General features: G+C 34.0%; 1 protein-coding gene across 1 annotated transcript in view; it reads left to right on the top strand.

The window, feature by feature from the left end:
• The window catches only part of DCDC1 (doublecortin domain containing 1), a gene marked incomplete at both ends in the record, with an annotated part of 459856 nt that overhangs the window by 65663 nt on the left and 367483 nt on the right, over positions 1-26710 (top strand). The window contains one exon of the mRNA XM_080690535.1: positions 20563-20729. Within this exon, the coding sequence (XP_080546661.1) occupies positions 20563-20729 (167 nt within the window). The remainder of the gene's footprint in view (positions 1-20562; positions 20730-26710) is intronic.

The raw sequence follows: 26710 nt of genomic DNA, 5'->3' as shown, positions 1-26710 counted from the left end.
ATTGACTCAAAATAGGTAAAAAAACCTAAATTTGAGCTAAAACCACAGAACTCTTAGAAGAAAACATATGGGTAAATCTTTATGATTTTGGACATGACAATGATTTCTTAAACATGATACCAGAAACAGGAACAATAAAAGGACTCCTACTCCCCCCCCCAAAAAAAAAACCCAGTAAATTGTACTTCATCAAATTTTAAAAAGGGCATTAAAAGACATTATCAGTAAAGTAAAAAGAAAGGTAAAGAATGGGAAAATCATTTATATGTTAAGAGTTTAATACTGAGAGTACATAAAGAACTCTTATGCTTGACGATAAATGACAATCCAATTTAAAAATGGGCAAAGGACCTGAAAAGACATTTCTACAGAGAAGATATATAAATGACAGCAAGCACATGAAAAGATGCCCAACATCCTTTGTATTTAAGGAAAGTCAAGTAAAAGTCACAATGACATTCCACTTCACACAAAAAAGAATGACTTTAAGGGGAGAGAAAGAGGAAAGAGGGAGGGAGGGAGGGAGGGAAGGAGGGAGAGAGAGAAGAGAGAAGAGAGAGGGAGAGAGAGAGAGAGAGAGAGAGAGAGAGAGAGAGAGAGAGAGAGAGAGAGAGAGAAGCAGATGTTGGTGAGAATGTGAACAATTTGGAACCACTTTTATGTTTCTTGTGGAAATTTAAAATGGTATAGCCAGTTCAATATACGAAAAACAATCCATGTAATTCATCATATAAACAGAATCAAAGACAAAAACCACATGATCATCTCAATAGATGCTGAAAAAGCATTTGATAAAATTCAACATCCATTTATGATAAAAACACTGCAGAGAATTGGAATAGAAGGAACATATCTCAACATTATTAAGGCAATCTACAATAAGCCCACTGCCAACATCATATTAAATGGGGAAAAACTTCAAGAATTCCCCCTAAAAACTGGAACGAGACAAGGATGTCCACTATCACCACTTCTCTTCAATATAGTACTAGAGACTCTAGCCAGAGCAATAAGGCAAGAAAAGGAAATCAAAGGAGTACAAATAGGAAAAGAAGAACTTAAGCTTTCACTATTTGCAGATGACATGATACTATATTTAGAAAACCCAACAAACTCAACCAAAAGGCTTATAGAACTGATCAACAAATTCAGCAAGGTATCTGGATACAAAATCAATCTTAAAAAGTCAGAAGCTTTCCTGTACACCAACCATAAATCCACTGAAAAAGAAATTCAGAAAACACTTTCACTCAGGATCTCACACAAAAAAATAAAATACCTAGGAATAAACTTGACCAAGGAGGTAAAAGATCTCTACAAAGAAAATTATAAAACACTGAAAAAAGAAATCGAAGAAGATCTTAGAAGATGGAAAGACCTTCCATGTTCATGGATTGGCAGAATAAATATCATTAAAATGGCCATCCTCCCAAAAGTGATCTACAGATTTAATGTAATGCCCATTAAACTACCAAGATCATTCCTCACAGACATAGAAAAATCAGTCCTTAAATTTATCTGGAATAACAAAAAGCCCAGAATAGCCAAGGTAGTTCTCAGCAACAAAAACCACACAGGAGGAATCACAATACCTGACTTTAAACTATACTACAAAGCCATTGTAATAAAAACAGCATGGTACTGGCAAAAGAACAGATATATAGACCAATAGAGCAGAATAGAAGACCCAGAAACAAGTCCACACACTTTCAGCCAATTGATTTTTGACAAAGAGGCCAAAAACATACACTGGAAAAAAGATAGGCTCTTCAACAAATGGTGTTGGCAAAACTGGTTAACCATATGCAGAAAATTGGATGTTAATCCCACTTTTTCACCCTGTACAAAAGTCAACTCACGATGGATCAAAGACTTGGAAATTAAACCAGAGACCTTGAAGCTCCTTGAAGAGGGCATAGGTCCAACACTACAACACATAGGCACAGACAAACATTTCCTCAACAAGACCCCAAAGGCACAACAAATTAAAAGGAGAATCAATACATGGGATTGCATGAAACTGAAGAGCTTCTGTTCAGCAAAGGAAACTATCAAGAACCTCAATCGAGAGCCAACAGAATGGGAGAAGATTTTTGCCACCTACACCACTGATAGAGGACTAATATCTAGAATATACAGAGAACTCAAGAAACTCAACACTAAGAAAACAAAGCATCCAATAACAAAATGGGCAAATGAACTAAATAGACATTTCACAAAAGAAGAAATTCAAATGGCCAATAAATGCATGCAAAAATGCTCAACATCACTGGCAATCAGAGAGATGCAAATCAAAACTACCCTGAGATTTCACCTAACTCCAACTAGAATGGCCATCATTCAAAACACAAACAACAACAGATGCTGGCGAGGATGTGGATAAGTGGGAACTCTAAGACATTGTTGGTGGGATTGCAAATTAGTGCAACCACTTTGGAAAACAGTATGGAGAATCCTCAGAAGAATGGGAACAAATCTTCCATTTGATCCAGCAATACCACTGTTGGGTATCTACCCAAAAGAAAAGAAACCAAACTACCAAACTAATGCATGTGTATCTATGTTCATAGCTGCACAATTCACCATAGCCAAACTATGGAACCAGCCAAGATGTCCATCAACAGATGAATGGATTACAAAACTGTGGGATATGTACACAATGGAATTTTACTCAGCCATCAAAAAAAACTCAATTACATCATTTTCAGGGAAATGGATGGAACTGGAGGACATTATGCTAAGTGAGATTAGTCAGGCACAAAAAATAAGAAATCAGATGCTTTCCCTAATATGTGAGAGTTAGGGAGAAATGGGTCATAGGAGGAACTCTTGGAAGAGGATCAGTAACTTTTAACTCTGTTTACATTGTCTTTGGATATACAATATTTTTTTTATTTTTTAGGGAGTTTATTTACTCTTTTGTTGCCTGTGCCATTGAAATCATATCCAAGAAATCACTTCCAATTTCAATGTTGTGAGGTTTTATGACCCAGATTTTCTTCTAAAAGCTTATAGTATTAAGATTTATATTTAGGTCTTTTATCTATTTTGAGTTAATATTTGTATATGTGTTAGGTAAGGGTCCAATTTTATTCTTTTTCATTATTATTTTTCAACAATATTTAGTTAAAAGACTAGTATTTCCTCCACCAAAAGTTCATGGAAACCTTGTCAAAAATAACTTGACAATGTATGGAAGAATTTATCTCTAGGCTTTTATTTAGCTCCAATGGTTTATATATCTGCCTTTAGAACAGTACTACACTGTTTCAATTATTGTAGCTTTATATGGTTTGAAATCAGAAAACATACATCTTCTAGCTTTGTTCTTCTTTGAGACTGTTTTGGGTATCTAGAGTCCATATTCCATATCAGGATAGATTTTTTCTGAAAAATAAATAAATAAATGTATGATAGTTTCACCTAAAAAAAAAAAAGAAAAAAATATTCTCTGGTAAGAAAGAAAGCAAAAAGAAATATTGAAATGTTATCTTTAAGTCATCAAAAGTTTGGTACCAGACAAATGAAACTGTTATGTGAGATTATCAATGTTAATATTGTATAAATTGCTATAATACTAGATGTCAACCAGTAAGCCAAGCGTGGGAAGGAGGGATGGGGAGGGAATGGGGTGGGGATCGTGGTAGGGGCTAACTGGGCGAGATGTGCATGTATGTCTACAAAAGTATTTTCTTTATACCACTATGATGTATGAATACATTGCACCAATAAAAAATAAATTAAAAAAATAAAATAAAATGGTATAGCCACTTTGGAAAATAATTTTACAGTTTCTTAAAAAAATAAACAAAAAATAAAAATAAACATGGCCCTGCAATCCACTCCTAAATATTTATGTAAAAGAGTTAAAAACAGGTAATTCAATATGTATATATAGATATATAGATATAGATATATAGATGCTTATAGAAGTACTACACATAGTAGCCTAAAGGTAGAAATTAAATGTCTACGAATAGATTGATGTAGAAACAAATTGTGCTATACACATAGAGTTCAATGTTATTCGATCCTTAAAAGAAATGAAGTGCTAGACACAAAAGGCAACATATTGTATAATTGCATTTATGTGAAATATCCAGAATAGATAAATCTGTAGAGACAGAATGTAGATTGATGTTCGCCAGGGCCTGGGGGAAAGTAGATACTGTCTACTATACCATAAGATGCAGTGGTTTTACTATAGAATGAGGGCAATGTTTGGGAACTACAGAGAGGTGGTGGTGGCACATTCTCAGTCAGCTAACTGCCACTGAGTTGCTCATTTTAAAATCGTTTATTTTATGTTATGTTAATTTCATCATAAATCATTTTTAAAAAGGAAAAATGGAGAAGATCTAATTTATTCCAGCTGTCCCAGCCAAGGTCACCTTAGTTCAGTGGTCAGCCAGCTGATCATAAGGCATGTGAGAAATTTAGTCAAAGACCAGCAAGAACCACCCAGCTAATGCAGATTCATGAGCTCAATCAATGCTTATTGTTTTATGCCACTGGATTTCAAGGTGGCTTGTTATGCAGCATTACTGTAGCAGTAGATGCCAAATATCGTTAGCTCTTTATCCTTATGAATATTATTACAGAAATTTTACTCACTGGTTAGATAGCTACTAAGTTCTATTCCCAAACCTTAATCCTGTATAGTGCCATAAAATAATTTCCCCCAAATATCCTTTATTTTTTTGTTATTTAAAATGTATGTATCAAAGAATGTATCAGGACAATCTCCACATGTATCCTGACGTCTGAAAATCTTCATTATGGGAGCTTGCCCTACGTATCCAGCTTAATCACCCACAACTCACATTGATACCGGCAGATGGCCGGTATCAATGGAGCTGGATCTAGTGTTAAGCGCAGGTCACCCTCCATGCTTCCCACAGATGTGGAGTTTCGGTCTCTCCCTGCCTCTGTAGTGGCAGGTGGTATATGCCTCTGAGACCAAACTCAATATCAGAATCTCTGTTCTCCACAGCTAGAGCTGGCTAGTCTGACTTCTCCCCATTCACCATGATTAAGTGGTCTTTGGTGATCCCGGAGATCCTAGTTGGATCTAGTGTTAAGCATAGGTCTCCCCACACTTTTTTTTTTGGTGGTGGTGGTGGTACTGGGGTTCCTGGAAACCCTTCTACCTCTGGGCTACACTCCCAGATTTATTTTTTTTATACTTTTTTTATTTGGAAACAGGGTCTCTTAAGCCAGCGCGGCTGTCTTCGAACCTGTGTGATCCTCCTGTCTCCGCCTCCCAAGAGCGGGGATTACAAGCGTGCGCCACCATGATATCCGGAGGGCATGATGAATTCAGCTGCCACGGCTGCTAGTTGTAGCTGGTGTTTGCACAGGAGGAACTGATGACCTACAGTTCTGATGATCTGCAGCTGCGGCTGCTTACTTCAGGGCCTCGGTTGTTTTTTTCCTGTTCGTCCCTGGATTTGGATGCATTGAAGCAAGATGGTGCCACTGTGGTGCCAGGGGCCTCAAGGTGGGCAGATTTCTTTTCTGGTGTTGTTGAGTGCCGCTCTGGATCTCTGGAGGGCGTGGTGAGCTCGGTTGCCACTGCTGGAAGTTGTAGCTGGTGTTTGCACAAGAGGAACTGATGGTTTACAATTCCAAATCTTCATTATGGGAGCAGCTGCTTACTTCAGGTCCTTGGTTGTTTTCCTGTTTGTCTTTCTTATCATGTTATTTTTCTCGTTATGCTTTTTTCTGGCTTTTGTAGAATGCTGTTTTTTAATTTTTTTATTTTTATGTGGATTATTTTGAAATAGAATGCTGTTTTTAAGGCAACAGAGATCAGGTGTCAGCAGGACTGGTACGTGTTGCTTTCCTTGGTCGCTATCTTCCTGGAAGTCCTATATTATGTTATTTTGTTGTAACAAATTAATCCAAAACTCTCAGTGGAGTATTTTGCCATATTACAAAGAACTCTCAGTGGTTTGTCAAAGGTATTTTTTGTTCACACTACATGTCATTATGGGTTGACTGCACCTGCACTAACATATGTCAAAGCAAGTCACATGCCATCTCCTTAATTCAAAAGCATGGGGTTGTAGTACATGCAAACCACACAGCAGCACCTGATGTGAATAAAGTGGGATGTAATTGTTCTTCAGGAGGGGGGGAGCAAATAATTTGTGTAATAATAGAACACACCACACTATCCTTTGTCTAAAATCTGTAATAGTTATATATTGCTGTGTAACAAATTACCCAACACTTAGAAGCTTAAAGCAGCAGTCATATAATTTATTTCTCAATTTTTGTGGGTCAGTAAGTCAAACAAAACTTAGCTGGTCCCTCACAGTTTCAACTGAGTTATCAGCTTGTAAAGTTTTAAAATATTATTAATATTCCACTTTATTTCTTTTGTCTGCTAATATTCCCTTTTCATGACTTTTTTGATTCTATTTGTACCATATGTTATAAAATTTGATTGTATTGTATTTCTGTTTTGTGTCTAGAACTTAATGTCTTTAGCTAAAGAGAGAGTTTTGCCTTATGTAATACTTTTTAAATCTTAAAAATCTAATATCTACAATGGAAGTGGGCATGTAATAGATCTTCAAAAAAAAAAAAAAGTTAAGGGCTACAGATGTTCCTTTGTGATAACAGTGTTTTGCCCAGCAAGTTTGAGACCCTGGGTTCAATCTTCAACACTGCAAAGCAAGCAAACAAAAAGGGAATGCTTTAATTAATTAATTTATTTATTGTGGTAAAAGAGATTGAAACAGTCTACTTCTGAGCTACACCCCAGCCCTCTTTTATTTTTTTATTTTGAAAAAGAGCCTTAGCCGGGTGTGGTGGCACACAATTGTCATCCCAGCATTAGGGAGGCTGAGACCAGAGGATCACGGTTCAAAGATAGCCTCAGCTACTAAGTGGGGCCATTCCCAACTGAGTGAGACCCTGTTTTGAAATTAGAAAGAATAAAAAAATAGGGCTGGGAGTGTTGCTTGGAGGTAGAGTGACCCTGGGCTCCATCCTTGGTACCACCCCTCACCCCACCCCCCCAAAAAAAAAAGAAAGAAAAAATAAAAGAAAAAGAGCCTTCCTCAGTTACCAGATGCTGGCCTGAAACTTGTCACCTTTCTGTCTTAGCATATCTAGTACTGGGATTAGAGGTGTGTGCCACTGTACTTGACTTACTTTTTTTTTTCTTTAAATAAAAGAGGGGTGTTGGCGTGTGCCTGTAATCTTAACAACTCTGGGAGCTGAAACAAGAAGATTGTAAGTTTGAGACCAGACTGGGAAACTTAGTAAGATCCTGTTTTTGAATAAAATATAAAAAAATCTGGGGGTTTAGTTCAGTGATAAAACACTTGTACAGCATATGCAAAAAGCCTTGAGTTTTACAAAAAAGTAATAATGAATAATAATAAAATAAAACACAATTAAGCACAATCCTATGTTACAATGCCTAAAACAATAAAATACTTTTAAGTGGATGAATTAATTAAAATTAAAAAATCTGAATTGCTCACTACTTATTCTCACTGACAATATTTAGTGATTATTGACCATTTTGTCATAGCTTATAAAATTAAAAGATAGAGGATCCTCATTTACTAATATATAGCACAGTATAGAAACAAATGATAATGTCTTTTCTAATATCTGTTTTAGAATAGTGTTGTTTATTTTATTTGTTTATTGTGGAACTGGTGATTAAACTTAGGGGCATTCTTTCTCCAACCTATACTGACAGCCATATATATATATATTTTGGTGGTACTGGGGTTCCTGGAATCCCTTCTACCTCCGGGCTACACTCCCAGACCTATTTTATATTTTTGAAACAGGGTCTCTTAGGCCAGTGCGGCTGGCTTCGAACCTGTGTGATCCTCCTGTCTCTGCCTCCCAAGCACGGGGATTACAAGCATGCGCCACCACGTTCGGCCTGACAGCCATATTTTATTTTTATTTTTGACACAAGGTTTCTCTAGGTTGGTGAGGGTCTCACTGCTTGCTGAGGTTGTCCTTGAACCTGCGCTCCGCCTGTGCCTGTCTCAGCCTCCCAAGTACTGGTATTACAGGACTGTGCCACCATGTCTGGCTGATTGTTTTATTTATTTTTGTATCTCAGCTTCAGAAGGGTCTTTGGTGATTAAAAAAAAAATCTTACTTTATCTTTACTTATGAATCTTCTCTAAATTGTCTTCAGTGCCCATCCAGTTTCTGCTTCCATTTCTGAGAGTTATAATTTTTAAGGCATGTATTTTGGAGCCGAGTGTGGTGACACAAGTTTGTAATTCCAGTTCTTGGAAGGCTGAGGAGACAGGAGGATTGCAGATTCATGGCCAGCCACAGCAATTTAATGAGGCTCTCCATAACTTGGTGAAACCCTGTTTTTTTTTTTTTTTTTTAAGAATAAAATAGGGCTGGGAGTGTAGCTGAGAGGTAGAATGCCCCTGGATCCCATCCTTAGTAACACACACACACACACACACACACACACACACACTAAAAACCTTAAATTTTAGTCAGTTATGGTGGCATACATCTGTAATATCAGTACTGGAGACAGAAGGATCACAGGTTTTAGGACAGCCTCAGCAATATAGTGAGACTCTCAGCAATCTAACATGACCCTGTTTCAAAACAAAAACTAAAAAAAGGCTAGGGGTGTATCTTTGTGGTAAAAGGTCCTAGAGTTCAATCTCCAATACCACATTAAAAATATATATATATTTTAGCCAGGCTTGGTAGCACAGGCTTGTAATTTCAGTACTTGGGAGACTGAGACAGAAGGATCATAGGTTCTAAGCTAGCTGTCGTTACTTAATGAGACCCTCTGCAGCTTGGTGAGACTCTATTTTAAATATAAAGAATAAAAAATAGAGCTGGGGGTGTAGCTCAGAGGTAGAATGCTCCTCAGTTCAATCTCTAGTAACACACACATTCTCTCTCTCTCTCTCTCTCTCTCTCTCTCTCTCTCTCTCTCTCTCTCTCTCTCTCTCTCATAACCAAATGAAATCTATTATTTTAAACATTTCTTATTGACTCTGAGGTTAATTTCTAGCCTATGACTATGAAATATTTGAACATTTGCTAGTTAAATTTTTTTCTGATTAAATATTCCTAGTCTCTCCAACTACTTATCTGACCCCTCATCACCCTGGTCATCCTTACTACTCTTTTTGAGACCCTAAACTGTCCACAATCTTCCAGGTCAATCAATGATGAGCAAAACACTCCTACCATATCATGTGACCTGCAATTGCAATATTATCCACATTTGACACATTAGTACTGTTCACCCAAATATGTATTGAATATGTAGTCAACTAAAGCCTCCAAGTTTTTTCTTTTAAGCTGCTTTTACCTTATCCTGTACTAATACTTATGGGTTTTTAGATGTGAAAACAGAACTTTATTCATTGATTCATAATATTTTTACTTCTAAGGTTTTTATTTAGTTGTCTAGCTTGTCAAGATCTTTTAGTATTCTAATATGTTATTCAGGGGTCAATAGTTTCTTCCCATCATTGTTTGTAGTTGTGTAAATTTGGTACAGATATCAGTTTTATCATTTATAAATTACTGATAAAAGTGTTGACCAGACCATAGTCAGGGAAAGAAATCTTTAGGTGCTAACAAAGTCCTTGCTTCAAATTATAGTAATCCTGCCAGGCGTGGTAGTGCATGCTTGGAATCCCAGCACTTGGAAGGCTGAGACGAATTGCACAGGTTTGAAGACAGCCTCAGATACTTAGTGAGGCTCTCAGCAACTTAGTAAGACCCTGTTTCCAAATTAAATCAGTCTGGGAATATAACCCAGAAGTAGAAAAGCCCCTGGATTCCACCCCCAAAACCACCAAAAAAATTGTACTAATCCTTCATAGATCTGGTTATTCATTTATACACATGTCTTTTAATTGCAATACTCTATTAAACTACTTTAAAAGATGATTGTAGCCTTTCAGACTTGTATTGAACCAACGTTTAAATCTTTATTATGGCTTGAAGGGCCTTCATAATTTGTTCACTCTCTGTCTAACTTCTCTATCTTTACTTAATATTACTGGCTTCTTCTTCTCTGCACTCAAGTCACTTTGTTTCTGTGCCTCCAACACCCTCTTCCATGCCCGGTTATCTTATACTACACGTTTTCTCTACTTGGATTCTCTTTCACCCTAGCCTCTTTGCAAATTACTGACTACTCATCATTAGGTTTTAGTTTAAATATTACTTCTGAGAAATTTTTCTAATATTGTCTTATCCTATTCCCCGTTCCTTCTTTGGCTAGGATGGTAGTGTATTTGTAGGGGTCTCCTGAGAAACAGAATGTGTTTATAGTTTGTCTATCTCTACCTCTCTTGGTATATTTATATCTAGATTTATTTAAAAAAATATTGACTCAAGAAACTAAGGATATTGGGACATCTCAAGCTTTACAGTTGCAGTTGGCAAGTTAGAGACCCAGGAGAATTGATGTAGTTACAGTTAAAATTACAATGCCATTTTCTTCTATTCTGGTCTTCATTTGATTGGTTAAGGCCCACCCCCTATTGGGAGGGACAATATGCTTTACTGTATACTGATTCAAATGTTTATCTCATCCAGAAACACTCTCACAGACACATTTAGAATAATATCAAGCCAAATATCTGGGTGTCCTATTGCCCTATTAAATTGACACAAAAAAGTAGACATTATAGATGGTTGTCCTTGTTACATTCATAGCTTCTTGTATGTGGTTATTATCACAACTATAATTAATATTTAATGTCTGTCTCTTCTCTAGACTGTATACTTCATGACATTGGAGATTGCATAATCTTTTCTATATTCCAGGCTACTTTAAATAACAGAGTGGTTATTGTAAAATACATAGTGCAAAAATTAGGGATTGTTGCCTTTCTCTAGAAAGCAATGTACTTATATTTCTTCTGACATAGTGGAAAAACTCAGCCTTCTTCTCATTTTATGCTCTAAAAATGCCACGCACTAATCTCAAATGGCTAATAGTGTTCCTGTTTTGCCAGTTGAGGAATTCTCCAGTAGCACATACAGTCTGGGCTCTGGAATTGGCATTTTTTTTTTCTTAGCTAGGCTCGGGTAACTCAGAGGAATATGGCCTGCAGCCTATGCTCAGGCCCCAGGCAGGGACAGCTTTGTGTGTGTGTACGTGCATATGTGTGTGTGTGATATATATGTGTGTGTGTGTGTGTGTGTGTGTGTGTGTGTGTGTGTGTATTCATTCTGATTCTGTTTACTTTTTTCAAGAAAGAAATTGTGAGCTAGGGAATTATCTACTTATAACTTTGTCTTATTTTAGATTTTAAGTGATATATTTCTCTTTGACTTTTACATAGAAACATTTAAAGGCAAGAAATCATGAATTCTACATAAAGGACTTAAATAGGTGATCTATGCACATTACATCTTTTTCTACCTTGTTACAGATGCATTCATTTATCTGGGAAGGGCATGTATATTTGTCAGTATCTTGCTTAAGGACAATTGATAGTACCCATAATCTATCTGGAAATGGAACCCAGGGGGTCTTTCTACCTCTCGGCTACACTTCCAGACCTATTTTATATTTTATTTGGAAACAGGGTCTCACTAAGTAGCTGAGAGCCTCACTAAATAGTTGAGGCTGGCTTCGAACCTGTGCGATCCTCCTGTCTCAGCCTCCCAAGTGCGGGAATTACAAGCGTGCGCCACCATGCCAGGCTCTATAATTAAACATATTTACTTCTCTTCCATCTTGAGTCCTTTTCCCACTTATCTTTACTTCTCAAATTTTATGAAATATAATAAATTAGGCTTCTTGATGAAGAGGAATGCCAGTGTTGGGGGTAATGATCAGTCTTTGAATCTCTCTAGGGAAAACATTGATATATACTTAGGCAGCCACTTAAGAGACACTCTAGATTGGGAAGCTGCAACTCAGGATAAGTTGGCAAATCTTGGGACTGTGCTCTCTGTGACTTTGCTTGACTTAGAGTTCTTCAGCCCTCAAGTGTCTCAGCATTCTGGGTGCATCCTAGGGATTTCCAGGAATCAGACCATCAGACTTGGGCCATCCTGTTGCTTAGGTAAAAAACAGAATGTGCTAAGTAATCACTAATTTATATTTTTACTATTTATCTACAGAAGATATTATGAGTGTGTGTGTGTGCGTGTGCGTGTGTGTGTGTGTGTGTGTGTTAGTGCTACTGGGGATTGAACCCTGGGTCATTCTACCTCTGAGCTACACTCCCAGTTCTGTTTTCTTTGTTTTAAAATTTTGAAATAGGGTCTTATTTGCCAAGGGCCTTGCTAAGTTGCTGAGGCTGGCCTCAAATTTGTCTCTGCTTCCTAAGTGCTATGATTACAGGTGTGTAGCACCCCACTTAACTGGATATTATGAATTTTTAAAGAAGTCTTGTTGGCAGTTGATGAGTTTCCATTATAATCGAATCACGTCATCCTCTATTAAATACAAGGATGCAGAATTTCATGATACGAGCATTCATCTAGCAGTCTCATCTACTCATAGTGTTTTTAGTATCGGCCAGAAATTTCTTTGTGAGGTCTTTAAAACTTAAGTCTCTTTTATGTTCATAAAGATATTATCATCACTTATAGGTTTTATTGGGTCAAACTTGCAATTGTACTCATTTAACTTTTAGCCAAGTTCTCGTACTTTTTTCTTTTTTTTTTTTAACTGTGTCTCTGTCTTCTGTTTTTTATGTGTTTTATTTCTTAGCTTTTAATGCTAATACCAGAAATTTTACTGTGACTTTATTTATCTATTATTATAGAAGTTCATTATAAAATGTATTGTAGTAAGTATAATTGCCAATGAAAGCAAATACCCTATTTGTTACTACCTGTTATAAAACAATTTCTTACAAAGCTCTGTGCAGAAAAAAAATATGATGCAGCAAAGACTGGTTTTCTTCCTTCTAAATGTTTCTGGAAGAGAGAATAAATTGTAGACATAAATATATAAAGCCCTAATTTTAGAAGACTATGCTTTTTTGAAACAGAGAAAGAGAACTCAAGTGAATACTCCATTGTAACTGATACAATTATTAAGGTTTTTAATCTGTTATGTTTAAAATCTTTCATGGCATATAAACATTACTAAATCAAATATTTAAATGAAATAATATGTTGACTTTACATTTTATATTTAAGGGGACAAAACCGCTTTATTTACATTAATTGATTCCTAGGTCTTTCTGAATTAGGTATTATAATTATTCCTGCTCTTTAGTCTTAAAAAATTAGCTATATATTTGAGATTTGTATTAGTGTGATTGTGCAATTTAACAGAATTTCGAGACATTTTATAATTAGCCTGCTTTTGAATGTCATTTACATATTAAGAGCTTTTTATACTTGATTTCATTTCTAAGTTTTACTATGTTTTTTATGACATGTTTCCTACTGGGCCAAAGTTAATTTGTGCCTCATTTAACAATGTTTGGGTTAAACTTTTACAGAGAGTAGTATAAATAAAAAAATCATCTAAAATAATAAAAACATCCAATAATAGAGCAAGCAATTATGTAATGACATTTCTAAAGGTCATTATTTCTAATTTTTGTTAAATTTACTTCTTGTTTTGTTTATTATACTTTCTAAAATTAACTCTAAGAAAATTCTTCAAGGTTTTATACAAAACTTTAGATTGTATGAAAAATGTATATCATGTATATTCAATTTTTATGTTTTGCTACCCTTGCTACATAAATATAGAAACAGGTATGGTTAATTGTCAGTATTTCCCTAAGTAATCTTAAGTTGCACATACATCCATCTAATTAAGTTATTTTACATCATTACTGAACATCGAATATTTTAGATGCTCAAGAATTAAATTGAATTAAATATACTGGCATTTTCAAATACACACTCTATTATTTTTTGTTGGGAGGAAAGGCAAGATTTAGACAATAGAATCCCAGCTTATTTCTCCTTGTATAAATCAAGTCATTTAAATGAATGAATTGTGTATGCTGACCTGTTCTACCAATGTGCTACTGGGGGTGTATGAAGAAAAAAAAAGATGTGCATGGTGGTGGAAGTAGAAAGGCATAAAGCGTATTGGAAAACTACCAAATGTCCCCTGCAAATGGGCCCTATTCAGAATCAGTAAGCGTATGATGAGTGAAGTGGTTTTGAATATCGCCTTTAGATTCCATGCTGTTACAAGGCCAGCCCTGAACATGGCAACTCTTATTTCCACACACAGTACCTCTTCACTCTCAATTTAACCCCAAAATCTGATGAACCCATTACTCCATACTTGATTTCATGGAACAAGGAGTAGATATAGTTACAAATGATCAATCACAAGCCGTGAACCAAAGCAGCAAGGCATTAACAATTCACACCATTTCGGTCCACTTGCTCAAGCAGAAGATGTGCCAGCATATTTAATGCACAGCTACTTCGTTCAGTTTAAGAAAAGACATGACTCAGGCTGCGTTTTTAGAACAGAGGGGACTTTCTAAGACTTCATACTTCCTAAGCCCTAATGTCAACCCTTACCCACATACCAGCAATTAAAATAACCAGGTGTCCTGTAAAGGTCATAATGTCTAAACTAAATTTTACTCAGGTAAAAACAAATGACCTAAGAAATTCTTTCCATCAATGCACCCCTATTCTGTTTGATCCTATCATACAAATCAATGTCTCTTACAGCAGTATTATAACACTGTAGACCCCACAGGCAATATGCCGTCAGTTTAATAGGATCACTGTAAAACTAAAGCAGCTGTGAAAGATTGCTCTAAGTATAGCAATCGTACGCTTGTCATTTTATTCAGTGGAGGGAAAATCCAAATTTGGGTAGGCATCGGTATTTAAGAAAACGACTGCTAAATCTTTTCTCATAAGTACCTTAGGGACAATAAGATTTGACATATAGTATGTAAACAAAAGTACACAGCAGCTGTTAGTTTAGTTTTGTCTGAATAAAAATACACTGATATATAAATCAAGCAACACAGGAGATGGTGTGCTCTCCATCCGTCAGTCTTCCCTGCAGACTATGCTTTTGAGTGGTGTCTGCTGGTTGTTCTGGGATCCCCAGCTTTCCAACTAGTACCTGAAGCTGGATAAAAAGCATCAAAACATACTCAGAACCTTGGCACTGGCTCAGGCTGCCTGTAGGCATACTTCCTCAGACTAGGAAGCAGTGAAATTTTAGCATCTTTTGACATCTCACTTTGTTTTGTAAAAAAAAAATAAACAAATAAAAACCCACAAACTTTTCAGGTCTACTTCATTTAAAAATAAATTTTATTTGAATTAGTAGGACATATCCAAATGTTTTAATGTACTTCTAAACAACACTTTGCTAACAATAACTGGCTATTTTTGAGTCTGGGACAAGCAGCTTGCTGCCATAGAATATATAAAAGTTTCTTTTGAGTCACTAGGCTCTGGGTAATGCTTGTCTTTTGTAGTTTCATAGACCGACTGAAAGTGAAAATTACAATATTACATAAATTGTGTTTCTGGATATTTAATTGGCATGAATTTTAATTTTTAATTGAAAAAATTATTAGAGCTTTGATTATTTCCTACATTTTTGAAAATATATAAATAAAACATTTGGATCATTTTAGCTTTCTATAGTAGATTCAAATGCAGTATGAAAGAAACATCTTTTGATGTGTATTCTTGAGGCAGAGTTCTTGACAAAATATTCTAGTCTGTATCTCGCTGATAAGTTCCATTAGTTGTATGGTTTCTCTTTAGAGGGATTTTTTTGCTCTCTGTCATAATGCTGTCCAACTAATTAGAAGCTTTATATCTATAAGGAGATGCCTATAAGATAAGGTCCTCTTAGAGGCTCAACAGTTTATTTTTGAATTTAGCACCCAAACTCATTGTGTTTTGAGATCTTGGAATTAACAATTCTTATTGAAAGTAGTTATTTTGATCTTACTATAAAGTCATTATGCAGTTATATAAATTTTAGCGTGTGCCTTTCCCTATAGAAGCATAATTTATGACAAAGTGTGATAAAGTTTGTAGGGTTCTCTAAGGACTTTTTAAAAGACCACTTCTGGCCTTCTCCTGGGTAATTACTGCTTCATTGCCAAATCCTATGTGTCTTAAAAAATGCTTATTTGTCTTTATGGTCTTCAAAACAATATTATAAGGAATAATAAAACAATTAAACATGTCCTAAATGTATTTTGAATTATGTTGTATTCATTCATGTTGACTTATCAAATTTTGATCACAATTTCATAAAATTTTAGAAAATTACACATTTCACAAGATGTTTTAAATGACTGCTAAATCTTTTTTGTTTCAAAACTTATCTAAAAGACTCTACACATTTTATATGAAGTTCCATTTAATCTAAAAGACTCTCCACATTATATATGAAGTTCCATTTATTTATTTATTTATTTATTTATTTATTTATTTATTGAGCACAGCTTTTATCAAACTAAAAACCCTCATGACCTAATATGCTAATTAGCCCAATTTTTAAATTCCAAAATATATACATCACATCACATCCCACAAATGTGTACAATTAGTATTTGTTAAGTAAAAAAATAAAATAGAAAACAAAACAAAACACTATGACCTCAAACTCTAAAAGTTCTGGGATTTATTGGAGTATGGAAGTGGGCAGGGAGAAGATAAGTACTAATACAAACCAATGGGAAAATCAAAAGCATCAAAAATGGTATACTAAGTGTGGGGGAGAGAGGAATTAATGTGCCAATAAAATAGCTTAGGTAGTTGGTGAAAGGGGAGGTAACATTTGATATGAGTCTTGAAAGACAAAAATATATTAACAGGTGGATAAAGGGAAAAGGAATGAGAGGTACTGGATGAGAGAAATGTATCAGTTGCTAACTGTGAATGCATGCAGCTCCTCTTTTTGGTCCTTTAGTCTCTTCACTCATGATGCTCAGTGTTAGCTCTGTCCAGTGGTGTCACTCTTTTTGCTCATGTGCTCTATTTACACAGCATCCTCAGTCTTACCTTCAGACCCATTGGAATTAATGGATTAATTTTCAATTTGCTCTACATATATAACCTTAAATTAAATAAAATGGATCAAAAGTAATTTTTCACAGAAATTTTTTTACCTTTTTAGTGGTAGAGAAGATTTCAGTGGATAGATTCCATTTGAATGAAACAATACATTGACATATTAAAGGGAGGATTAATTTTTAATTTACTCATCTAATTTAAAATTGAGGGAACTGGCTTAATGGAAATATTATAGAAGTTCTTGGTTACCATTAAGTAGGAAAAATAGGCAGAATACTTGTAATAAAGGCATTCTAACTGAGAAGAAGTTACACAAAATTTAAAGAAATGTGGGATATCTTTTTTGAATAAGGTGATATTTTTAAGTGATTGTTTGAAGAAGAAGACAGAAAATATATTGGAATTCTTTCCATTGGAAAGGAATTTTTCCCCCCATTGGGCATCTATCATGGGATTTGCTAGTTCTAAATAACATCTAGATTTATGTTCTTTTCACGGCTGAAGCATGTCTATTGATGTTTGTAAAACCATTGTCCTAATTTCTTGTAGATATTAATAGAATAGTCTTCAATATAATGAAGCTTTACATCAGAAAAAGAGAATGAGCTGGGCATGTTGGTGCACACCCATAACCCCAGTGCTTTGGAGGCTGAGATAGGAGTATTGAAGATTTGAGAACAGCCTCATCAATTTAGCCAGACTCTCAGCAATCTAGTGAGACCCTGTTTCAAAATAAAAAATAAAAAAGGGCTGGGGTTGTAGCTCGAGGTAGAATACCCCTGGTTCAATCCCCAGTACCACTACCACTAAAAAACAAAACCCCTCTAATTTTATATAAAAAAGATCACCACTGATCAAAAACTCTTATGAGCACTTCTTTGCATAGAATATTACGAATACACACTAAAACTCAAAAAGTAATTTATACCTATGTTAAAATCTATTCCTGGGGTTGGAAAGTCAAGTGATGTCTTTTATGTTGCTACTTATATTTCAAAAGTATATTTTAGGTCAAAGTTCCCCTTTTTTAAATAGAGAATTCCTTAATTCTAACCAACTGCTTCACACAATTTATTTTTTCAATCTAGCAGCATATTTACTGATTTATACTTCCTTCCCAAGTATTTAGGCATATCATTTTCTTATGTTTTCTGTACCTTCCTACTTAGTGGAAACATTGTTTGTTCTTGGAGTGTGCTTTGTCTTCCTTTTCAAGAAGATCATCAAAGTTACTAGTTTGCAGCTTCCAAAAGAGAAAAAGCCTTCTAATCCCTAGTTCAGAGGCTAACCTTTATTAGTGCTCTTGTGGTTATAATGAGGACCCTGCTTCCAGCAGGGAGATTCTGGAATACTGAACAGATTATTCAACAAGTTCAGAGCAGATTCTGAAGTCCCGTATAAAACCTGCTTGTGAACACTGCTTTCTTTGCTTTACTGTTTCTGGTTTCCATAGTATTCCTAATTACATAAATCATGAGGAGTATGGGAGCTACTTTCCTTCCAGTAGCAGTTCTGATGATGCTTATATTATGGTAGAATTTTTTGTTTTTCCAAGTTGTACATTTTTCTAAAGTTCTTATGGAGAGTACAAACATTGAAAAAAGTAGAGTTTTGTGTTAGAAAATCTAATAAATGCCCTTTTTTGGAATCCATTAGACTGGAAGAAAGGGGTTTTTTGGTGAAAAGCGTGGATAAATAAGACTGGTGAATCTGACAAATTTTTCTCAAGTTTAAATTTAGGATTAACACTAGAATGTAAATCTTTTCAGTTTATTAACTACCTCTTGACTTATTTAATTTTAACTTAACATTTATGTAGCGCTTTTCAACTTCAAAAAGTATACTAGGTTAAGCGTGTACCAATTAAAGATGTATAAATTAAAATCGAATACATAGTTCTATGTGAATGTTGTAGCAATAAACTAAAAGTACTGATGATTCTTGAGCTAGATTTCTTTAGGAAAAATAATAACCAAGATTTATTTATTTATATTAACATTTTTGAAAATTTGTAGTTATAAATATGAAAATGTTATTTCTGTTGTGATTGTTTCTTTTATAACATATGTGATCTTTTTTTTTAAAGTTGAGGCATTTGTTATGGTAAAACTTACAGAGAAAAGTGATCAGTCTAACGGGATAAAAATGGGTTGGATAGGTAAATTTTAAGAATCAGTTCCTCAAGTTCCATGAGTGAATTTCATACATACCTCTGACAGCACGTCTACTAAATAGCCATTCGATTGTAATATCCTTTTAACTTTATTTCTGGTAGTAGAAAAATTTAAAGTCGATTTCTAAAATTCTCTGAAGTATTGAATATATTAGGCAGACTTCAAATTGTGCTTTAGTAGAGTTGTAGAACTTAGTGTCATAAAATATGTAACTTTTCTAAGAGCAAAATTCAGCAGAATACTAGTAGCAAAGGCCATTTGCATAACTCAGCCTCTCAGCAGCTCAGCTGAACCTAATTGTAATTCAATTTCCAGATTGCTATGCTAGGCCTCTCTGCATAAAATATGCAACATATAACATAATCAATGGCATGGACCTATTTTCTTTGCTGGAGATCTATTTAATTCTTTTTTTCTGGTAGAAATATTTATTAGAATAAGGTAGCCAAGATATATGCTAGTTCATATGTTTGTATTTGGGTCACATGTGTACATTTATATAAAGAACAAATTTAAAAAAATGCTATCTTTTCATTTTTCCCAAGTATGCCTATGATTTTATTATTTCTTTATTTCTGGATTTTCCAAGGGAAATTAAATGTTGAAAAATGTTCGCTAGCTGCCATGTTATTTGACTATTTTACACTAGAAAGACTTTATAAGCTAATCGCGTGAAAAAGTGTATAAACACGTCTGTCAAGTCCCTGTGGATGTTGCACTACAGGCTCACAAGTAAATATCTTTTATCTGTTTATAAAACGCATGCTGGAATAGCATTCCTAAATCCTTGACTAGTTTGTATCCCAGAAACTTAAAAATGAAAAAGTATGATAAAATGCTGAAAATAAGCCTTCTTGCTTTTAAACAGTCTTGCCGCCCCATTTTATGGGTTCCTTAAGGAATGGCAATAACAAACCTGAAATAGGATAGGATGGCTTATCAATGTGTGGATTCTATTTTATGAATAATTTCCAGATGTGATGTTTTAGGCATCTAGACTCCGCTATAGAGAGCTGTGTACAGAAACAACATGGATCTTACAATTTTATCAGGACAATACAAGTAGCTTTCAGCAAGGTTGGTTCCAACTCATCTGTGATAAATGAGAAGATAAGGCAATCAGTGCACACCATGACACTGTGTGCAGCTAGTTAGGCACACTTCAGAACTATTCAGGTGTGCTCACAAAGCTTATGAGTCTTGCATGGGGGGGTGTCTCAATATAAATACATCCTTCATGGTGGCTACTAGTAATGCAGGAATTGCCTCTCTAAGACTTAACCCAGGTCAGATATAAATAATAGATGTTAAGAGTTAGGTCTGGTACTGGGGCTGTGTTCCAGCCAGTGTATTTCAGTTGGGTCAAAAGAATTTTTTTTTCCCATTGTTTTTCACATAGTTCCTCTGCTTGAAAAATGCCTGCAAAATTCCATCACACCTTTGCGGGGACCACTTTGGGTCTCTAAGGGAGAAGGTTTCAGCCCCTCAGGAGCTAAGGTGTACATCCAAGGAGTTCTTTTGGCCTTGTATCAACGATTAAAATCTACAAAAAATTATTACAAACAGGTGAGTCATCCCTCTTTTAAAAACTGCTTTATTAAATGTTTTTAAAAATGTTCTTGCTTGCATAGAGCCAATGATTGGCATCGTGTCATAAAAGAACTGTGACATGTATTTTGTGAGCTCAGCGCCCGTTAGGGAGCCAAAACGCTTCTTCTGTAATCTCCAAGCCAACAATAATGGGGCTAATTGTGTCTGTCTTTTGGTATGGGATGTCATATGTCTCATCTTTTCTTGCTGCATACTGTGCAGAGCCAAGGCAACTTCTTATGTGGAAATTCTATAGATAGTTACTTTAAGAAAATAAATAGCTCCTAAGTCATTTGTAGGTTTAGCCTCTTATTTTTTTTTCAGTTTAATATCAATGTGCTACTGTAGATGTGAGGCTAAATAAAACAAATCATATTCTGTGAAATTGAAATTGTAAGTTAACTTCATGTCAAGGATGCCTTATTTCATTTATGCTTATCTAACTTGGGTGTTTCAGGAGCCAGAGTACAGAAGTAGAATAATGTATCTGAATCAGATTAAGCCAGATTTTATCTTTTAATTTCTATGTATCTATTCCATAACTGTGCCTGTGTATAGAGACTGATATTTTTTTTATTAACTACTCGTAAGAACTTTAGATTTATCTTAAAGGACAATTCACATTGTAAATCAAACTAATTGATGCCAATTTGTAAAATAAAATTGAGTTGCCACATTTTCAAATTCCTCTTTGAACTTGGTCTTATGAAGGAAAGCATACATTTTTGCCACATGAAATAAGGACTCGGCTTTACATTTTGAACTGGGATGTTCCTGTTTACAACTGGGTTCATTATCTCAGGCCACATGCGGCTGAAAACTGAAAATTTTGAAAGTATCATAGTATTCTCTGAGAGCAGAAAGGAAGGGGAGGGAGATAGGGAGGAAATATCAGTCTCAGTGTTCACACAGCACCTCCTGCTGTCTGGTTTGGAAAAGAACAATTTGTATTGAAGAAAGTATTGAACCAAGGGTGTCAGGAACTAGCTTCCCATGAGAAACTTATTTGCAAAATGTGTTTGATCTGCTCTATAATAATTTCAGTGGCTCCAGAAACAGGATTAATAATTATCATAGATAATGCTATTTGTAATAAATATCTGCAAATTAAAGCCCATCTTTCTTTTAGGGTTCTTTAGTAAACTATCATGTAGAAAAACTTCTATAAAATATTTTATTGAACTTAAGTTATTGTAATTGAAATATTATTTAAACTTTAGAATTTAATGATATTATGAAATTGATTATTACAATTGAATTACAGTATTTGATATGATATGGTTTGATTCTTATTAGAAAGTTTAAAATTATTTAATGTTAAAGAAAAATGAGACCATTCTCCAATGCAAGAAAAGTGCTGTTTAACTCAAATCTTAAGGAAAATATTTTCTAATTTTTATTGAAAGTGAGGGGGTAGAGATAAGAAGCATCTCAGAAGGTAACAGCATGCTTTTTTTTTTTTAAATGCTATCCTAAATATTTAAAATTTAAATCAGGCATACTAAATTTAAGAGTTCTGTGCTTTGTGAAAAAAAAGTGCCTTGAGAATTGTTTACTGATTTTATTTAAATAATTTTATTATTCAAAATTCATGAAGAGATGTAGTTTATTAAGTATCAAGTATTTCATTAAGTATTAACAAATTTAACATTTTTAGTGTGTCCAAAATTTTTTCTATTTACCCAATCTGTAAGAACGTCAACATTATGCCAAATTTAAGAATACTTAAAAACCTAGGCTTTTTGTTGTTTCTAAGTAAACTTTTTAACATTCACTAAGTTATAATCATTAAAGCTTCGTGCTGTGATACTGGTTTCAACTTTATTTTTAAATATAATAATAAAAAAGAAATAGAAATTTGACTATTCTGCATTTCATGAGATTTTTCTTTAGATATGCTCAGTTATATATGTATTCTTGAGTCTCTTTTCCATGATTTAATCGTTTATGCCACGACTTAATTTAAAATTATTTGCAGTGTTTAGAAAAGTCACTGAACTACAAGAATCAGCCCATCATTGGTTAAATGCTAAACCTGGCAATAACTTTATTTGTGAATAGGATTTATTAACCGATATCCCTCTGAGCATTAATGAACTTTATTTGAACTGTACTTATTACATTTGACCTTTGGGATAGACTTTTCTATTTAGTTTTATGTAAGATTGTGTTAAGGACTCAGTAGATAGATGCATACGGATGATAATTTCTATTTTTTAACCAATTTAAGTTTATAAATTTTAGGATTATCTAGCTCTTATTATCATTTTCATTTATTATACTTCTTACATCCTACATAAAAACTATATTGTCTGTCCAAAGACTATAGACTTTAAAAATTTAAAAAATAGACCAAAGAAATAAAAAAAATAAACATGACAATACAGCTTTAAATGAGAAGTCAGGGCTTTGGGTGCTATGTTTAGGAATATACTCATTTTTTTACTTTTAACTTTAGCTTGGCTGTTATAGCATGCAACTGAATTAAGCACACCACATTAGGGTGGTCTTAAATATATACTGATTCGTGTGTATTAAAATGAGATATTATATTTAGGACAGCATAAAATCACTTAGTCTTACATTTATCAAATTTATTTCCTTAAAAGCGGAAACATCTTAGAAATTGCTCAGAGCTAAGCAGAATCTATTTAATTGGTAATCTTTGAAATAGCATAAATGCATTGCTATGAAATGGAGTTAACACTTTCAGGGAAGAGGCCTGTTCCATCTTATTAGCATTCTTGTTCTGTAGTGGTGCTGTTGGTGGGGGTGTTGAAGGAGGAATGCCATTGTGTGGAGTTCCAGTGTTTGGGGACAAACACTGCTGTGGAAGGAACGTGTGAAAAGGCCACAGTCCTGTCAGTGAATGAGGAAGGCTGTGCTTTCTGTGCGCTTCAAGCAGGGAAGCTGTCATTCATAGGCCTAACACAGCCAAACAGAGGCCAAAACACAAGACTGCACTACCTTTTAAAATGATATTAGTGATTTTTAAACATGATCTTCTTTATTTATGATCTTACATGGAGCTTTTAGTTGCTGTCAGTAAACAAAATATGGCAGTGTGTTTGGAAATACTGTAAAGATGAATAAAAGTCCATGGAACTGTGCCAGGCCACTATATAAATAATGATTCAGAATGGCTGGTGGGCAGAGTTAAGTACAAGCAGATTTTTTTGGAAATTATCATTTCTGGAAATGCCTTCCCAATTTAGATACTTCTTTAAATATTTGTTCTCAACCAACAAAAATCTTGGAGACTTATATAGTAAATGCATATTATTTCCCCCCTGTTAGGATATAATTTTTGAAAAAGCTTGTAAACTTTCAGTCTTAATCATTTAAGCTAGTCACAGTATGGCTTATTTGTTATAGATTGCATGGCCATTTTGGAAATTCAGAAAGAAACAAAAGCAATGAAAAGCTAACCATAAAATCTTGAATTATGAATTATGAAGAGTTATAGTCTCTGTTGCTTAAAACAAAAATGTGTTTACCATGGAATTGAAAATTCAAAGAATTTTTAATCCTACTCCCACTTTTTAGCTTGTTAGAAAGAAATGACCAAGTTTGAAATTAAATTCTAACTTGTTTGATTATTTAAAACAAAATAAACAATAAAAAGACCTCAAGATTTTAAGCCATTGTGTAAATTTCAGCAGTCCATTTAAAAACACTAGCATTTTCTATTTATATCTGAAGCTGCAGGGAAATTATTATTTCTGTAAATTTATTTTGAAAGTACACATTTGGGCTATTTGTAATAAATCATTGCCTAATAAAATTTGCTGAGAACTATGTAATTTTGAGTCTGAAGTGATTTAATTTTTTTGCATGTGACTTTAAAAAAAATAAGCAAAGTAATTTTTTTTGAATGCTGTTGTATGCTATTTCTAAATATTCTACCTTTGATACATTGAGTTGAGAATTCTAGATGCCAAATTAGTATTTCAAAAATCAGGTTTCACTATTTAAAATGAAACCATATTGTGGATTTATTTTGTTGGCATATTATTAGATAAGGAAATAATCATCTGATCACTTATCATTTAATCACTTCAGAATACAGTGGTTTTACAGTTTAAAGTTGAAATATATCTGATTAATAAACTAAACTAAGCTCTGCCAAAGCACTTAAATTTTGTTAAAATATTGTATAACTTAATACTGGCATACTTTACATACACTTTCACTAAGTTTGATAACTAGATATCAAATAATAATAATAATATAATTTCATTCAGAATTAAGCTCAAAATATGCTTGAATTACATTTGGTACTAACAGAATGTCTTATTGCAAAAGTATTTTAAAAGGAATCTTACTATTTTAATTTTTTATAAAATTATTGAAAGTTTGTCTTTCTAGATCCTGTGTTGTAGGGCAATCAAAATCATTTATAGGTCCTAATATTACCGAAATAATGACTATGCATATTTTATTTTCTATACTTTACAAATTGAACTGTTATTCTTGAGTTAGTTTTTCTAGGACAATACTCAAAATGTTTCAATTTTGAATAAACTTCTTGCGGTTCTTGGTACCTTGGAACAAATTTTCTAATATATAAGCATAACTTACTATTAAAAACATGAAAATGGTGTGGTAGTCATTTCAAAATAAAAAAAAATGCTTCTGAAGGTTCTCATAAATTAGGTTGTTTGTAGATTTGAGTGATTGTTGATTTTTTTTTTTTAAACCAAGCTGCATTGTAGTTACTTGAAGTATTTTAAGAACCTTAAACTTGTGTCTTTTTCTAAGTGTCATGCTTTGAGCAGGCCTAACATCAGTTAAATGAAGTGAAAATTGCATTCTTGTCTTGATAGAGATGAAAATGGATTTCTGGTCATGAAATAGATGTAGTTGTCACTTTTTAAAAAAGGTGTCAGCAGTTTGCTTCAGCGAGTAAGGTGCCAATTCAGTATGGCAGTAAACTTGTGATCTGAGCAATCAATAAAATGCTTCAATAACTTCTGCTTCATTACACTTATAATAAGAGGCTATAGATCCATGGCACATAAAATGTTGATAAAGAGGATATGTGGGGATCGACTGTGACAATTTTCTGAAAGTACAGTAAGTGCAATATTGCCATCTAGAGTTTGTGCATAGGTAATTATTACAGAAAGGGGGAAAATGACAGTGGAATAAAAAAGAAGGAATATTGAAATACTGTTTATTTTCCATCGTTTGTCCATGACACACGTATCTTCATGGAACATTTTATTTGACTTGTCATAAAGCTTGTAGGTCAGGAGAAAGAATTTCAAATCAGTATTTTTCTCTAATTCTTTTAGAATTATATTACCAAATGTCAAATATGTATCTCTGGCTCAAAATTGAACTTTTACTATAAAAACTGTTTATTAAAAAACTCACTTTGGAAGTAAGTTAGACTTATAGGGAGAGGGCAAGGCAATTCAGTTACATAGAACAATTTTAATGATATCTCAATTGGGTACCTTTCAATAAAAAGTTATCTTTATTAATATTAAACATTCCTTCCAAATATAAGAGACAACTTACACTTAAAATGACACCTTAAAATTAATACATTTGGGGTTCAGGATATAGTACGGTGAAGTGCATGGGAAATGTGTGAAGTTCTAGGTTCAATTCCCAGAAATGTAAAAGAAAAGGAACCAAACCCCCAAAACAAAAACATTTCATTTAAAAACTACAAGACTTATGTAAGGAACATAGACTTACCTACTTATGTAATTATGAACATTTTGATGAACTGGGAGATCCATTTGGGAATTATCTAAGACAATTTCTTCATCTTTCATATTAAGCACATAATTTATCTTATTTTCTTGTTAATACTAATTGTTTAAATTATTTCATGTTTTGGTGATTTTTGAATGAACTAATATGATAAAACATTTTTAAATGAAGCATTATTGAACCTTTCCCCTTCTGACCTAGTGGTTACTTCATTGAAAAGTTTATAAAAA

Source organism: Muscardinus avellanarius (genome assembly GCF_963383645.1).
Source record: "Muscardinus avellanarius genome assembly, chromosome: 1".
Taxonomy (NCBI): Eukaryota; Metazoa; Chordata; class Mammalia; order Rodentia; family Gliridae; genus Muscardinus; species Muscardinus avellanarius.
This window is presented reverse-complemented; position numbering and strand designations above follow the sequence as displayed.